Below are 16,975 nucleotides of genomic sequence, written 5' to 3' on the forward strand. Positions count from 1 at the left end.
TAAAGCAATCATTTAGGGCTCGTGGGGGAGGAGCTCACCCTCCTCGACACTTGCGCAAGTGAGCGTGTTTCGCTCACTGGGAGCGCCCGCTGCCTTGCTCCTGCCCCTCTCCGGTCCCACTCCAGCCTCGTTGCAAGCCCCACTTCTGCCCCGTTCCGGGCCCCTCTCCGGCTCCGCTCCCGCCCCGCTCCTGCCCCGCTCCGGCCGCGGGACTCGCGTTCGCGGCGCCCTCTGGCGTCGGCGCGGGGCAGGAGCGCGGCCGGGCCCCGCAGCGGCAGCCGGGCCGTGCTGAGGGACGCGCTGGGCCCTCACCGCCCCGCACCGTCCCTCAACGCCTCTCACCGCCCATCACCGCCGGCCGGGCCGCGGGGATGCCCCCGCGGACGGGCATGGCTGAGGATCAAGCCTGGCCACGTTACTTTTCACGTTAGGACCGGGCCACCCTTATAGTTCTCGGCTGAAACTGCTTTTGCGAAATGGCAGAGGCGCTACTAGACTATCTGCTCGGGGAGATCTACGGGAGACTTGGCACAAAGAAAATATACATATGCAAATACATCAGTGAGTGGAAGAAATAAAATCAGATACTAATACTTCCTGTCCCAGTGTATATTCCATTCATCTACAGGATGTTTTCCTAGGAAGAAAGTCGACCCTCGCTCTCTCTACTTCTTCCTGTCTCCCCAAATCATCAGTATTACAAAACAGGGAATCGTGCTTCATCTGAATCAAGTCTCCCACTTTACTGCCTCAGTACAGTCTGCTTTTATTTCAAAGAGAAAAAAATAGCAATAAATTGCACTACCATTTCCTTGGGAAACCATGCTTTATTCTTTTTAATAGTTACTATTTAAAATGTGGTCTTTTTTCTGTTAAGCACTGATTGACATTACTGCATACACTTCTAAACTCTGAATAAACACTACTGAACCTATCGATTCACCTGACTCCCATCCTGATCCTATTTCTGCTATCAGAAAACTCTCCAGTGAGCCATCCTCCTCACTGACGACCAAGGTCCCTGCCTCCAGAAAACACTTAGATATGAAGTCACACACACTCAAATCCCTCAGCAGGAAAAACATATTCCTTCACTTGCTTCCCAACAGAGAGGAAATACAAGATACATTTGACTCAGATGCTGACCTTTGGCAGGGGCCACCATTAAATATTCAAGAAGAATTATAGTAATATTGGGCAATTATAAGGAACAGCCACCTATAACAACAACTTCTGGCAACATAAAATCTTGAACCTTCAGAAGTCAGAAGTTTCCAGTGGACTATTGTTTCTACAAGCCCCAACAGACCAACCCCTCACAAAGTTCTCCAAGCATTTCCACACTTTGTGGTTTTCCCATCATCCTGTGGCAGCAAGTTCCATGAGGTCTCCTTTTTTTTAGCTTACTGACTGATAGGCAAAAAAAAAAAAAAAAAAAAAAAAAAAAAAAGCAACTCCTCATATAATGAAAAACACTGAGTAACTGTTCTATTTTACCTAGACACTCAAAACAGTCTGACTATCCACCACAACAATTTACTCATAAACCAGCTGCTGTTTTCCAGAAGGAAAACAGTGTCTTCCCTCTATTTAGTGCCTCCCCACATCTAAGTCTTTCCATGTCTCTACTGGTGTGGTTGCCTGCTATTTGCCTTTTCCAATTCAACTGTTATTTTTCTTAAGTTACACACTGATATAGCAGTATTTTCCATTTTGTTCTTTGTAGACTTCATGATGAGGATTCTCATGGAGAGAGAATGCTGACTGCAGAAAACCATCAGGTCCTTATTTTGGTGGCAACACTAGCTGAAAGTCCAGCAATGTATTTGATAGAGCTCGCATTGTTTCCCACTCTCCAGCATTCTTTCGCATCTATTGGCACAGCCATTCAAACATTTCATCAGTCACTGTTTCCACTATGAAGCCTTTATGTGATTCTCAGCTATTCATTTTAGGGAGCCAAATCTGCATTAGCAGAAATGTTATTACTTGACTATTTTCTGTTTTCCCTGATCAGAAAACACTGTCTGTCTGTAAGATTCCACCAGCAGCCTTCTTCACTCTGGAGCCTAGCCACTCATTCTTATTTTTCCTTCTGTCTTTTAACAAACACATAGTCTGGGAGAAGTGGTCTGTAAGACTTCTTGGTGAAGACTCTTGTTAACAGCATTTTGAAAAGCCAAGTATGTTGTATTAACCAGCATTTTCACTGTCTCCTTCAAAGAAATTTCACAAAGAAATTTGTGAGGCATTGCTTCCCCTTGTAAAATGGAAATAAACTACTTCATCTCTTCTTTATTGTATCATTCATTCCTATTTACTCACTAATATATTCTTTGCTAGAATTTCTGCCAAAGAATTTCCTTTTTCTTCAAGAACTTCTTAAATAATTAATGTCATATGTGCCAAATTTCATTCCCCTCCAGTTAGTAACTCAGCAACGTCTTACTTATGTTAGTTTAAAGTCTTAACTGAATACCATATGGTCACAATATTTGTAATTTCTCTTATTAATGTCTTTTACTGAAGCTGTGGTCCACCAGTAAAGCAAATCCAGCACTAGGAATACTAGCAAGAGACCAAAAAGTTAACAGCCATATGAATGCTGGTCCAAAATTGTGTTCACACAATTTTGTCTGGTTGGCTTTGAACTGGCAGTCTCTGTGTCATATGACATATCATTTATCTTTTATTGTACTGCATAGAATCAGCATAAAGTTACACATGCTTACTAAATGAACAGAAATGCATTCACCTCCCCACATTTGAACCAGATGAAACTTCTACTGACGGATGATCTGCTAGTGTGCATTGATGATGATAGAACATCAGCCTGACACTTCATTTAGAGGTTAATTTCCTTACAAGATACGCTTAAAAACTCAAACCTCCACTTTACATGGGTTCAAAAAGTGATTACATCAATTCATGGGAGGACAAATGAACATTCACCAGGACTCACTGCAGATCACTGGAATCTGCTACCACACAGCATTCAGGTGTCTCAGCAAGCCAGCCCCAGTTTATTCTTCTTCAAGCATGTGCTAATATTCACAGCTGGATTCAGACACTAATCAAGAGAGATAATTTGATCGACTACCACTAATCTGATGTGTTCTTTAAGTTTTATGTGTCCCAAAAAAAAAATTTTTACTCCAACAGACTGTTCCAGTTTTACTGCTCCAAAACTTATTTGTATCTCATCTTCCAGTTATATCTCATTGTCCTCCACATCAGAATACGTAACAATTTCCTGTAAACATCAGACCATGTTCTGTGTTACCTTAGGGATCTCTCCATGAAGCAAGCGTAGTGGAAAAAAAGAGATTCAAGAGACTAAAGGTGAGTATAAGGAGTTAATTTGCAAAGGCCAGGACAAGAAAGGAAGTGGGTAGAAGACAGTGCTAGAAAGCCCCCGCCTTCTAGTTCTCCATGCCTTGCAAAGCTATCGGAACAAACAGTTATGAGATCAAATTCTTCTGGATACTTAATTTTTTTTTTTATTTTTAATCTACACACAGAATTAAGAAAATGTCCTCATGAATATGGATAAGCAAAACACTTGAAAGTGGGATCAAAGACTGCGAGGTTATTGATTAGTAATGTACTATCTCCAGGTTTTGTTTTTTGTTATCTCAATTTGGGATGGGATTTTTTTGTTGTTGTGTTGGGGTTTTTTTTAAGAAATCTGTTTTCAAATTTGTTTTTGAAAACCTTTTGTCCTCTTCTCTTTACACAGAAAATACTACGCCACAATAGAATTCCAAGTAGTCATGCCTGCTGAATATACACGCAGTCATACAGCTGTTGGAATGAACTGCACTTACCAGAATAGAACACATACTTGGAAAGTGCTAGAAGTGCCTCTCTGTATAATACCAAAAAGATTAGAAATCCAGACCTAAGGCTGTCCTGAGTCACTGTAGTGCTGTCCCTGCATTAACACTGTAGTAGGGAAAAATATCATGTGCTATACACACACACACGCGCATATTACATATGTGTGCATCTCAAATGACTCCATTCCAACATGGTAAGAAAAGGCAAAAGGGCTTTACACTGTTTCATCTATATTTCCTAGAATTTCAGGTATCTCAAATATGATTATGAAAATATTTGTAGTGTAGTATATTACGCTTTTTTGCTGTTCCTTGGCACAGTGATAATTTGCCAAGTTGCCAAAAGAAGTAAATAAATGAACCACTAATAGGATTCAAGTGTCCATTTATATATATTTATTCTGAGTCTGGAGTGCAGGGGGAGAAAAAGAGACAAATCTACATAAGAAAAATCACTTAGCAAATAGAACCTGCAAAAAGCCTGTAAGTCTGCAATGGCTTATGAAGTCACTATAGCCTAGGGGAGAGAAGAAAATACTGACAAATCAGTGATTTACATTACCTTTTCTCTATGACCTTATGAATAAATTTTGCTCTGTGCTCTGGTAGAATTAAGAAAAAAGGAATGATAAGCAGCTCTAGAGAAACAGATTCATTTCAAAGTGGTACCCCTGTGTTTCAGCAATTAGCAAAGCAGTATCAGGGAATTCTTCACTACCACTAACACAATGAATCAATAACATTTACTATGACATTAAAAAAAGGCACCTACCTTCATAGTGGAAAAAAAAAAAAAAGTCCTGATCCCAGTTAATTGTTACTCTCTCTCAAAAATGCCAATGGAACGTCATTGCTACACAGAAAAACTGCTTCAATTAGGGAAGAATTTATCCATTAAGACAGAAAAAGTTGCAACTGCAATTATGTGACAAGATCAGGAATATACTTGCCACATACATAGTTTTAAAGAAACACAGAATATACAATCTACAGACTTAGTAAGTGCAGTAACTCATGTCTAGCCTTGGTAAGCCTGATTATCACCAAATGAAGAATCTATTGTAAGAATAGAAAGAATTTACAGCATCTTCCTTAACAGGTTGAACAAATGTTCTAATAAGAAACAAGTTGATTGCAAGATGGAATGTACACAACAAAATAAATTATCGAAAGGGACACACGTTCCTTAGACCTCACGGAAACACATTGGGGAGCATGCCAATAGTATGCTCTGTAGTTTTTGGGTCAAAACCATGGAGCCAAATAAAATAAAAACTTACTTTTTTTCTGATCCATTTTTTGTGACATAGACGGATGAGTAGGACTTAATATTGGCAGAGTGGTCATCCTCTCTGTGTTGTTAAAAGAAGCATCTGTAGGCCACAATGTCATCTCTTCTGCAGTGGCAAACAGCCGGGTGTTGTCTTCAGAGCCCTCTGCCAAAGCAGTTTCAGAGGCAGGCTGATGACTGAGCACTGTGTCTTGAGTTGGGGGACCAAAGGAATTTTCTTGGAAAGACTCTCTAAATATATTTGAGTTCTTGTTCATTTGGTCAATGTGGGATAAAGGTGTGGTGGTCCAAGAAGAGGGCTGTGTGCTGAGATCCACTGTGGAATCAGTCTCAGAACTATTTTCAACCATATTTGGCAAAAGATCAGGAGACATTTCAAAGTCACCATTAACTGTGAGTCTCTCACTTCCATTTGAATAAAAGCATGTTTTTTCTAACACTCCTGCAATAAAGAAAAAAAAAGCACCAAAATTACCATCACCTGGAAGAGTGTTACCAATTTGTCCTGGAAAGTTAATACTAAATATAATGGCACAGATTTTAAAAGTATTTTAATATCAAAATTAAAATTAAAGACAAATTTAAGAATTCTATCTGGCAACAAAATAACAGGACACATAAAACATGGTTGCTGTAGGATAAATAGAGAAACAAATGCTTCCTTGAGCTTAAAATATTTTAATCGTATTAATAGTATATCACCAAATACTTACATGTTTAAAATTACAGAGTGCAATTTCAAGGAGCTTCAACATGCATTCATTCTATCATTATGTTAACAAGATGGACAGTACTATTTTTTTATCCTTTTAAATTGCATCATCTCTTGTTTTCATAGTACCACCATCTTCAGAAATCCAATTCTGAAGCTTTAAGGGAATCAATAAATTTTTAACATATTCCATATTCACTAATTTGTAAAATGATGAGAGGTACTGTTTTCTCTATGTAAGATTATGTAATTTAACTACCACTGCTAAATATGGGCCCCTGAGTTATTTGTCATTCTTCTCTGATACTGGATTTTAAATATACAGTTATTGTCTAAAATTTTAGTCACTTGCTGGCTTTATGTTTTGATCATTTATTGTATTACAGACAAAAACAGATTTTTCTTAGTTGTATGTGTTCAATAGTTGCAAGTAATTATAATTCACAAATCAAACCAGTAAGTAGATGTATCCCACAAGCATCAGGAATTTAAACTACATAGTAAGATAACTGATCTTTAACCTAGTAATCCAAATAATAAAGAAGACATCTTAAACATGTGTAGAACATGTAACTTATTTATCTATAATAAAAACAACAAATGTTATCTCAAATTCTTTAACCAAATGTATTAGAGTCATATTTAATGCTAGAAGAGAAGTACCACTCTGTATCACAATATAAGAAATTTTTGGTAAATAGCAAAAGTGATTTTTTCTACTGGGGGGTAAAAGAGCCGAACAATCATAATAAACACAGTTCATCTAGACTTGATTTAAAAAAAAATTAAAAGGAAGATCAAAACATAAAGTCTTCCAAATGTACCAAGTACCTTGGCAACAACTGATAATTTTAGTAACTTTTCTTCATATTCACTTGACCCTTCATTAGCTGTTTCGTACAGATGAACCCCAAATGGCAGGGGAGCTGGAATTAGATGATCTTTCTATGGTTCTATGACTTCACAAATAATAAGTCCACAAAACACCCACCACCATCTCTCCCAGACTTAATTTTCATTTTGGTTATTGCGTTTAGCAAAATGGCTGGTTGCACCGTCACCTCTCAGTTAGGCCTTGTTCACCCCACACTGCCCCAGGCTCTGTCCCTAGACAAACCCACCCCTCTGCCAGCTCCAGGCACCACACAGAGCCCAAGAGGGTATCCTGAGCCCATTCCCATTATTGAATTCCTCTTCTCACTTCTCCATGCACTCTGCTGCTAGAATAAATCAGTTCACTGGTCTGAAATTCAAGAACTGGGCAGGCAAAAATGTTTATTAACCACAGCTACAAGTAACTAAAAAATGCCAGAAGAATCCAAGTGAAGTGACTTTGGGTTGGAAAGCTTTATAGTTAAGGGAGAAAAGAGAACTGGAATAGCTGAGAAGGGGCATTGTCAGCATTTTCTTTTTTACTGAGTAACCTTTAACTACAGCAAATGCAAACAGCGAGAAAAACTGGTGAAATTTCTGAAATATAGTGAATTTCAATTAAACAGTTAACATTTGAGATTTATCATATCATCATTTATCCAGGCTGGATTGTTTTGGCTCCAGTGTCACTAACTGTGAGTAAATCTTTATGTCTGACTTCTACTGGACAGACCCAGGGGAACTTTATACACACACATATATATATAAATGTTAGGGTTTCTGGTTTTCCACCAGCACATGTTCATATATCATTGAGGTTTAGAGGAATTTACTGTGTGTATTTTACAGAAGCAACTAAAAATCTCCCACCTGCAAATTATTTAAGCAGCATTTGTTTTGTTTGAGTCCTCTGGTCAAACCAAACACTAAGTGCATTTTCACAAACAGGGACTAATATTAATATGATTTGCTAAAGTCTAAGGAAGAGTGAGTGGCTGTGCTCAGAAATTGTGCTCACTAAAATGTGGCTTTATTTGGATGCCAGATATTTGTGTTCAAACAAAGCACTGAATGTCTAGAATTCAGAAGCCTACTTTGTTTCAAGTTTCAAACTTTACCTTTTTTTTTTTTTTTTTTTTTTGCAGTTTGCAAAAAGTTAAAATAAGCTTTTTGAACTCCTTTGGGAAAGTGCATAGTATTTTTCCATAATTCAAGAATAGCTTAAGGTATTTTTTCACATTGTCTCTCCTCCTCCTTAGACTCATCTCTTCCACCCAGCATAAAAATAGAAAAAGGCTGTAAAACATTATTCCCAAAGAGCTATTAATACTGATTTTAAATTAAAGTTAAAATTATTAGCTCTTTATATATCACTCAGCAGAATAAGAGGCAATACATTACAAGACAGTTAAACTCTTCGAAAAATGTTTGAAAACCCCCTTTGGTTTAATACCGTGTTGTCATGGATTGACTCTGGCACAGTGCCAGTGCCCCCATGAAAGGTGTATTTCCCAAAATGGTTACTGTGAGATGTGACCCGGGAACAGAACAAAGCAGGCTCCAACTTGGGAATGGAGGAAAAAAACAACACTTTATTAATCTACACAGACACAAAAGGAAGGGAAAAAACCACACACACAACAATCCACAATAGAACACTTTCAAAACACTCTTCCTCCCCCCAGTCCTCTAACATTCAAATCCCCTCTAATGCATCAATTCTCAACCTAATACCCTTGTATCCAAGTCCCCAGTGGCCACACCAGGTGCCAGTTTATAATCTGGCCACTGATTGGTTTGACCATAACTTTCCCAAAACCTCACTTCCTGGTCAAACCATGACACGTGGTCAAATAAATACAGTGAAACAAAATATTGAGGCTACCCACTGGATTCTATCCTCTTCTCACTCAGATTATTTCATTATTTTTCTGGAACAACAAATAATAACTATGTCTATCACTGCCATGAGGTCATTTACTTCTTTCACTGAGATTCCCAAATGCTTGTTTGCTTCTTCAACCCATCTTCCCAACAACAGCATTTTTTGTTCTATTTTTACAGTTTCCTAGTGATACCAACTCCTCTTAACAGGGGGACCACACAACAAACCTCTTCAACACAAAAGGACTTCCTAATTGTATCATCTCCACTGACAACGAGCAGCATTAAAATTATTTTTAACAATTTTTCTCTCCAAAATAACATCAGCCTGGCTCAGGTACATACACCCTTGAGGGAGGCAGGTGTAGGCCCCCGCTCAGGCTTCTGACCTCCAAGGAGGCCTTGCAGGCCCTGGGCCTGCTACACCCCGGCATTCCCCACTTGCTAGCTTTACATGGCAATTCCGTTTCCACTCAGTTTGTAAGAGTTTTAGGTCACCTTCCTGAATCACCTCTTTCTTCTCCCACATTCTCCTCCTATCCTGTCCTTTTACCAGCGCACCGTAGAGAATTTAGGCACTTTATTCCAGGCTGCAGAATCCACTCTCTGTGCTGGGCTCCCATTCACTTTAATTTTCATCCTTCCCCCCACCCTTCCCCTAAAAACACTATTGTATATCTTAAGTCTTAAATTAAGCTTACTGGATATGTTTTTATAGCATCTATATTTAAATTTCAAGATACCTAAGAAAACAGAGTGATGCTTTAAAACAATCAGTTCTTTCTTAATCTCTTCAGTGAAGAGAAATTAATTACTCTCTATAAATGTTTGCTAACAGACATACAGCACATAGAGAACATGCATTTTATTCATGTATACAGGCACACTATATCCGACTATTCTTCAGACTTGGGTTCATACAGAGCTGTAGATGGTAAATCATAAGCCAGATAGTTAATTAGCTGAGAAACAGATGTAACCATTTTCAATTTGTGTCTCCAGCTACAGCTGGGCATGTCCAGATGACAGAAACATACAGTATGCTGGCCTTCATTGTGCTTGGTACAAAACAGAGCTACTGGGACCAGACACATTCATTTCAAAGCAACATTTTCCAGCAGTTTTAATGATCATTTCCAGCTGCTGTTCACTTTGGGGAATTAATGTTTTACTTAAATATGGACACGTTTTAAAAAATTGACAGTTTACTTAAAAATGGACAGTTAAGAGATTTAAGAAATAGTCACACTGTTCAAGCTAGTAAATTGAGATTCTGGCAGAGTAAACTGTGGAAGATTTCTAGCTCTTCAGAGCAGGAAAGCTCAAAGAGACCAAGTCTGTTTAAAAGCTAATGAAACAGAGCAAAGCTGCCTAACAAAGTATGGGTAAGTGATGAGGCAGTTGCAAAGGAAAAAAAAGCACTGGTTCACTAGTACAGCTGGCCAGCACATATAAACTGAGATTTCTCCTACAGGGTCTGTACCCATGGCTCTGCACTCTGGAGAAATGGGCACACTATTGATCCTATGGAGGTCCCATAGTATACTAAACTATCGCATGTCAGTTAAGCTGCAGTAATTTAATTTTTCTTTTCCTTCCTTCCTTCCTTCCTTCCTTCCTTCCTTACCCTCCCTCCCATCAAATAATTTCTATCAGCCACTCAATACTATAAACTTATTTCTTACACAGTAAGATTTCATACCAGTATTAGAATTCAGTTATTATTGACCTGAAATGAACATGAAGTACTATTTTGGATATAGTGTATTGTTAGTTACTATAACAGACTATATTCTCTTACACACACTTTAAATGTCCACAGCATTACTTCATCTAATTCTGGTCATCAAATATATTTGCTTTTAGGCTATCAATGCATTGAGTATGAAAGCTGCTGAGAAGAATAGTAAATTATAAAATGTTAATTCAAAAGCTGCTTCTGAAGAGACCTTTGCCAGTTTCAGACTTGGGTTATAACACCAAGCCTTATTCGTTACTCTGCAGTAATAAGGTTGACTTAAGAGGAGACAGTCACGATGTAAGTAGGATCAGAACAGGCCCCATTTCCCAGAGGATTTCATACATTTTATTCACAGGTCAATACATGCCTGAGGAAGAGATTGAGTAGAACTGACGTAAATACACCTGCCTTTTTATCAGCTTTCTCACCAAAGAATGAAAATATAGGGCAGAGGATATGAAAGATACAAATGGAATGCTAAATATACGGAAATCATATTTAACGGCTTCATATTTCATAATTGCAAGACTTACGTGATCTTAATCCATTTCAGATTGTTCTTAGTTCAGAGATACAACCCAAGACTTACCCTGTCAATCATAACATTCACTAGCTTTGTGGGTTTTCTTACTTCCTGAACTTAAACTAAATGAAAAGAACAGGCCTACAATGTCGTGTTCCATATCCTTTACAGACTGAATTGAGAAAACAGATTTAAATTGTCCTGATTTTGACAGTGCTTTTTGAAACATCTTTAGTTTCTTCCTACGCTTGCTGTTTGACTGTTTGATGTGTATTAAAATTGGAGTGTTTAGAATAGGAAAATACAATTTTTATCTGTGTATCTGGATACTGGATACATTACCCCACTTATTTCAGACATGCTTCTGAAGTACCTAAGGAAGTTCAATTAGAAAATATTCTCACTAACAAAAAGAAAAATGAAAAAAACCAAAAACACCACTGAAAGCAAATTTTTTAAACTTTTTTTTCCTGAAAAAAAATGCTTGAACCTATTTTATATTATTTTTTTCATTTATTGTGTTTTTTATTTTGTACTTGAAGCAATTTAATATGTCAGCTTTTCTACAGTAACAAAGGGAAGACTTCTTTAAAAATTTATGCTAATAAATTAGCACTTTTTAATTATGAAAAGCATACACACAAAATTACTTAACAGGCTAAGCCATTATGAAATCTATGAATACCTTGAACCAGTTTCCACAAAACATATTTGGGATTCTGCATTGATACATATTTTGTATGTAGAAGAAATTAACAAAATTTTCCTTAGTTAAACTGTAATATTTTGTATGCTGTTCAGAAAAATTTGTGGCTATTTATAAACTAAATTTCACCTGAAAATAAAGATCAAGTTTGTATATGAATGTGTGACATAACTGGATAAATATTCCATTCCACTGACAGTGATCTAAAATGATAACAAAAGTATCTTTTGTACTTGTAAAATGGCTGCTGAAAACTATCTACATGTTCAAGATAACGTGTTCTTCAAAACTCTACCTTGAAAAAACCAGAAAAGGTTTCCTCATTGATACTTTAAATCTATTTTAAGAATACAAATGTAAATAGCAGATTTATTTCTCTGCAACAAACAGTCACTAGGTAGATTAGGTTTTTGGGTAGGTGTGCTAAGATATATGTCTGATGTCCACAGTTATATTAGCACATAAGAACGCTGTCTTAGTTTTAGTCTCTTTAATTTAAAAAGTGTCTCCCTAATTAAAAAAGCACTCACCTACAAAGGTAAGCAGGATCACCAGCAAAAGGATAAGGGCACAGATGCATGGAATCAGTATCAGGAGCAACAGTCGAAGGAACTTGGCAGAAGCCAGTTTCTGAGAGCAACCATCCCCCATAGTATCCTCATCTGTTCCTAAGACCTGAAAAACAAAAATGCAGTTTTATCATGCTGGGGACCATCAGTAATTCCTATGTTTTCAATAGCAGTCCTCCCTCCCTATTACACAGCTACATGATTTAAATATACGCTGTATATGGATGGCTACTAGATTCTTAAAGACAAGTTGTATGTAAATTTTCTTTCTGGTGGACTATCTACAGCAATCCATATAATTTATTAAACTTTACTCAATATCCACAGACTTATAGTTCCACTGAAATTTCTAAACATTTCTGATGAACTGGATGTTGGACAGGCATTTAATTTGAAAAAATGTAAAATACATAATAAATTTAAGGAATAAGGCTAAATACAGATCATTTTATAATTTAAAATAATCCATTACTAATTATTCAAGAGCTTCATGTTCTTGTTTCTTTTATTAAAGAATCAACATAATATTATAAACTTTAAGTGACAATAGAAGACTTATTATGCACAGTAATGATGTCTGATTTTTTTAAGTACTTTATATAATTATAACTTAACACAGTATTCTCTACAGTTTGCAAATCACATTTTCTTTTCTATGAGTAGAATACAAAAGAACAGAGAAAAACAATTTTCTGAATTCAACTGAGCTGCACAAAATACAAAAATTCAAACCCTTGCAAAAGCCTAAACATGCATTTTATATTTTTTAAACCTAACTCCATTAATATTATGATTACATATACTGGAGAAATGTCATCATTTTTAAACAGAAAGAAAAAATTCCAAATTAATATTTAATAGAAGATGGAAATGGTTATAAAGTCAATGCCCCTTTATTTAAAATAGACCAATAAATAAAATCTTCCCTGTGATAATGTGAAACTGGATGATAAGTTTATTCATTCCAAACAGGGTCTTCCCAAAGGATGACTAATAGTTTATCCTCTTTGTCAGGAAGATCAATCACATCAAAGTTGGTTGTGTCAGGACACAAGAGTAAAGGCATCCATTACCCTGACAGCCTCTCCCCAAAGAAGCTCAAGAGACTGAAGTCTATAACATAAATGATATTAGTCTTGTAAATGACAGTCTCTGTGGGTTATCCCTTTGGCTGGCTCTGCTGGACGTGCCTTTCTGTAAAGAGCAGGTCACCAGACAGACTGGCACAAACCAAAGTTGAACTATTTCTTAAGGAATTGCTGCACAGAGACTGGATTTGTACCACCCCACAATCTCAGTCCCATTTACTGCTTTGAATGTAAAGACTGTAGGCATAAGTAGGATTCGCAGAATAATTTTCCATCACATTCTACAATGCCTCTTGTTCCAGCATGGCACAAAGACTATTTGGAAGGAAATTTTCCTTGCTGATAACAGAATTATCAACTGTTCCTGAAACCCCTGGTTACTAGACACTGCAGACCCTCAATAGACAGCAGAAGCCAAGAAAACTGCAATTATGAAGTTGTATGTGTCTTTTCTGACACTGCTAAGCATCACGTCATCTAACCACTTAGAGACTCATCCACTGCAGTGTCTGTCCCATTTGACTTCTTTTCCTACTTCCACTGCTCAGACTAAAGACATTAACACTGAAAATGCATATGGGATTGGTATGGTGTGAGCTGCTAGTAGTATCTCACTTGACAGTCTTCCTCCAATTCCACTGATTCAATCTCAACACAATCCTACTACTAGTTTTATCTAGCGAGCAGGATAGTAACCTTAAAGATGTTGGATTTATCTGAAAATCTGAAACAGCCAGCTCAGGATGAAAATAAAGAGTGTCTGTTGAAACAGTCTGAGTGAGAAGACAAGGTCTGTAATCTGGTCCTCATTTCCCACAACAAAAGAAATATAAATAATATTGCAGAGAGTTAACTGGTTGTCAGAATTGTTTTTTCTTAATCAGCAGCTTATTCAGAAGTAGTAAATGTTTCAAACCAAGACTTCAGGATATCTCAGCTTAATTAATGCCCTTGTCCACAAGTGACATCTAAAACATTCAGTCACAGATAAAGTTAAGGAATTAGGTGAATATTAGGAACTTCAATCCATGTGACATTCAGACAATACCTGCTTGACTTCCCACAGTCCACACTTGTCTGCCTTGTCATACTGAAGTCTTCAGTGTCTGCCTGACATTTTGCTTCTGGTAATGCTGGAATCCAGCAGCTTTAGCTGCTGTACTCATAGCAGGCTTCCCTGAATTCCACAACCTGGGTTTGCACAGCCTATATTAGGTCCCCTTGTGAGTTCTGAGCACAGGTAACAGAGGAATAACAGAACTCAGCTATGAACACAGATCTCCAAAACACTGCCATAATTACTTCTGAAAGCACAGACAACGATGCAGTTGATGCAGTGCTCCCACAGGAAAGGGGGCAATTGAGTGCAATACCCTATTTTGCCTGAAGCAGTTAAAAAATTAGAACTACAACTGAACAGACTATCACAACCACATGAACACAGACTCCTCCTGAATCAGAGTACACCATGCCTTGAAATGATGATGTTCTGTAAAAAAGAACCTGGTTGTTCTGGGCCAGACAACAAGGAGCAGGACCATCACTACACAGCCCAGTGATCAAGGCACTCAGGAGCTGATTCTTAGTTTCTTCAAGACAAAACAAATTTTAGATCCAGCTCATTTTTCTAAAGAAATTACTCCTAACCGAGATGCACTTCTTGCAAGTCTCAAGCAGAAATGTCCAACTCTACCCAGTGTAATACAAAGTAAATTCTGACCTGTGACTCCACAAAGAGTTTGTCTTAGGAGTAAAAACTTAGCAAGAAATAACAAAATTTTTGTTCTCAAATATTTGAAAAAACATTCAGAAATAATATCCATCATCACTTTTTGATTCTTTTTGTGAAGAGGGGATGACATTGATTATTCTGGAGGTCCATGAGATCTTAATAATCTCAAGCACAAATGTTTAACTGACAGCAGTTACCACCATTGTCATATATAAACCTTAGAGTTAACCTAGCAGAAATATTAAATATATGCTAATTAAAACAATGAGCTTCTGGTGACTCTCTGCTTCTCTGAGAAATGTTTTCTGAAGTCTGCTGTCATTGTAAATATTACTTACTTTACATAAATGTTCAATACTAAATGAGAACATCGAACATTTTCTTTCTTGTTTACTCCTGAAAGCAATAAATCTCAAACAACTCACTGCCACAGACTTTAAAATGGGCTGCTGTATCCAAATTTGCTCTTAATGATTGCTCAAGAAAAGAATGCTGTATTGTTAGAGAGGCCTCTTTAAGCACCATGAATTGCTTGTTCTGTAGAACAGCGAAGTAAATATTTATAGGCAACTAAATGTTGTATTTTTCCCTTCTATGGGAAAAGAAAAACAATACACCTGTTTAAATCATCATCAGTGACTATGTAAGCATAAATTAATTTTTCCTGTTTCCCAATATTACCATTTTCCATCACTTGAACATCCACATTAAGTTTTTTCTGTCAATTTCTCTAATGAATATGAACTAAAACTAGAGATAGTGTTGCTGGTTCCTATATCAACAATGAGAATTTAATGAAGTGTCATACAGATAAACATGAATGCATTACACATACTGTTTGTATATTCCCTGACAGTATTTCTTTTCCTCTTGCCATCAAATATTGCAATACACAAAGAATACATGCACCAGCTTGAAGTGCTCTAGTATGACAATGGTATCTGCATAAACTGCAGATGTGCTTTGTTCTCTCAGTTCTAATGAATAATGCAATAGAGGAACAAATAATAGACTAAAGACATAAATAATGGAATCGTCAGATAAAAATGGGCCTATGGAAGGAAGCAGGGGTGCAAAATGCTTATTCCTTGGCTCACTTCAAGCTTCTAGGTTAGTGGCTGAGAGAAGAAACCAGTCTCCCTCAACTCTCAGTGTAGTTAATAGTTTCTCTGAATCATTTTCTAAGTCTCTAAGACTGAGGTACCTGGTAGATACACATATATCTCCCTTTCCAAGGAAAGGTCAAGAAGACTTAAAAGCAGGATCCTTGAAGGCCCACTGAAAGAAATCAACTCTAAATGCTAAAGATTTCAAAAGAAAATAGATTTAGCCAAAAATCTATAGCACTGGACTAAAACATATTCTCAATACTTGAAGAACTGGTGCAAGTTCTCTTCTAACCACTGCTATTAGAAAACTCAGTCTAAGAAATATTTTTTGGAATTAAATATCGTGTGCACTACAATTACAAAATATCGGCATTTGTTTTTTAAGGCAACAAGTCATTTGCTTTTAATACAAAGGTTTTGTATTTAAATATAATCAAGACAAGAATATAGTCAGAAGAGAGGATGCCTAAAAATAACAGATAATTTCTTCTGACAGCTAAGAAGTTTTGTCCCTAACAAAATTACATTAACTGCTGCTTACCTGAGTGGCATTCTTTCAGTAATGACTGCAATAAAGGAAATAGACTAAAAAGAAATTCTGAGCTAATTTCAGTGTGTATTTTTTCAAAAAGTCTAGGTTTATCTAGGACTGCTGGATCAGACTGCTCAGTTTATTTTCTGGAACCACAGAGGGAGGAAAAAAGTAAGATGGAAAAGAGTGTGTAGTCCCATCTGACTGCAAAAAGACTAAGAATTCATTGGACCAAAATTCACAGCTTATTTTCTGCAAGACGTGGAAAGAATCTGATCTCATGGCTGTCATTTCAATAACATGCCTGTCATATTAAATCAGAGAAATGACAGATTACATTAAGATTTATGGGTGAAAAGACTATGGCAGCATGCAA

At 37.0% G+C, this 16,975-nt stretch overlaps 1 protein-coding gene across 2 annotated transcripts in view; it reads right to left on the minus strand.

Moving 5' to 3' along the window:
- CORIN (corin, serine peptidase) overlaps positions 1-16,975 on the minus strand; it is a 125,373-nt gene that overhangs the window by 95,576 nt on the left and 12,822 nt on the right. For both annotated transcript variants that reach the window (XM_041490601.1, XM_041490609.1), the window contains exons 2-3: positions 12,100-12,244; positions 5,120-5,572 (exon numbers count right to left, since the gene is read on the minus strand). In XM_041490601.1, the coding sequence (XP_041346535.1) occupies positions 5,120-5,572; positions 12,100-12,244 (598 nt within the window). The remainder of the gene's footprint in view (positions 1-5,119; positions 5,573-12,099; positions 12,245-16,975) is intronic.

Source organism: Pyrgilauda ruficollis, unplaced genomic scaffold (genome assembly GCF_017590135.1).
Source record: "Pyrgilauda ruficollis isolate IOZ18807 unplaced genomic scaffold, ASM1759013v1 scaffold1, whole genome shotgun sequence".
NCBI lineage: Eukaryota > Metazoa > Chordata > Aves > Passeriformes > Passeridae > Pyrgilauda > Pyrgilauda ruficollis.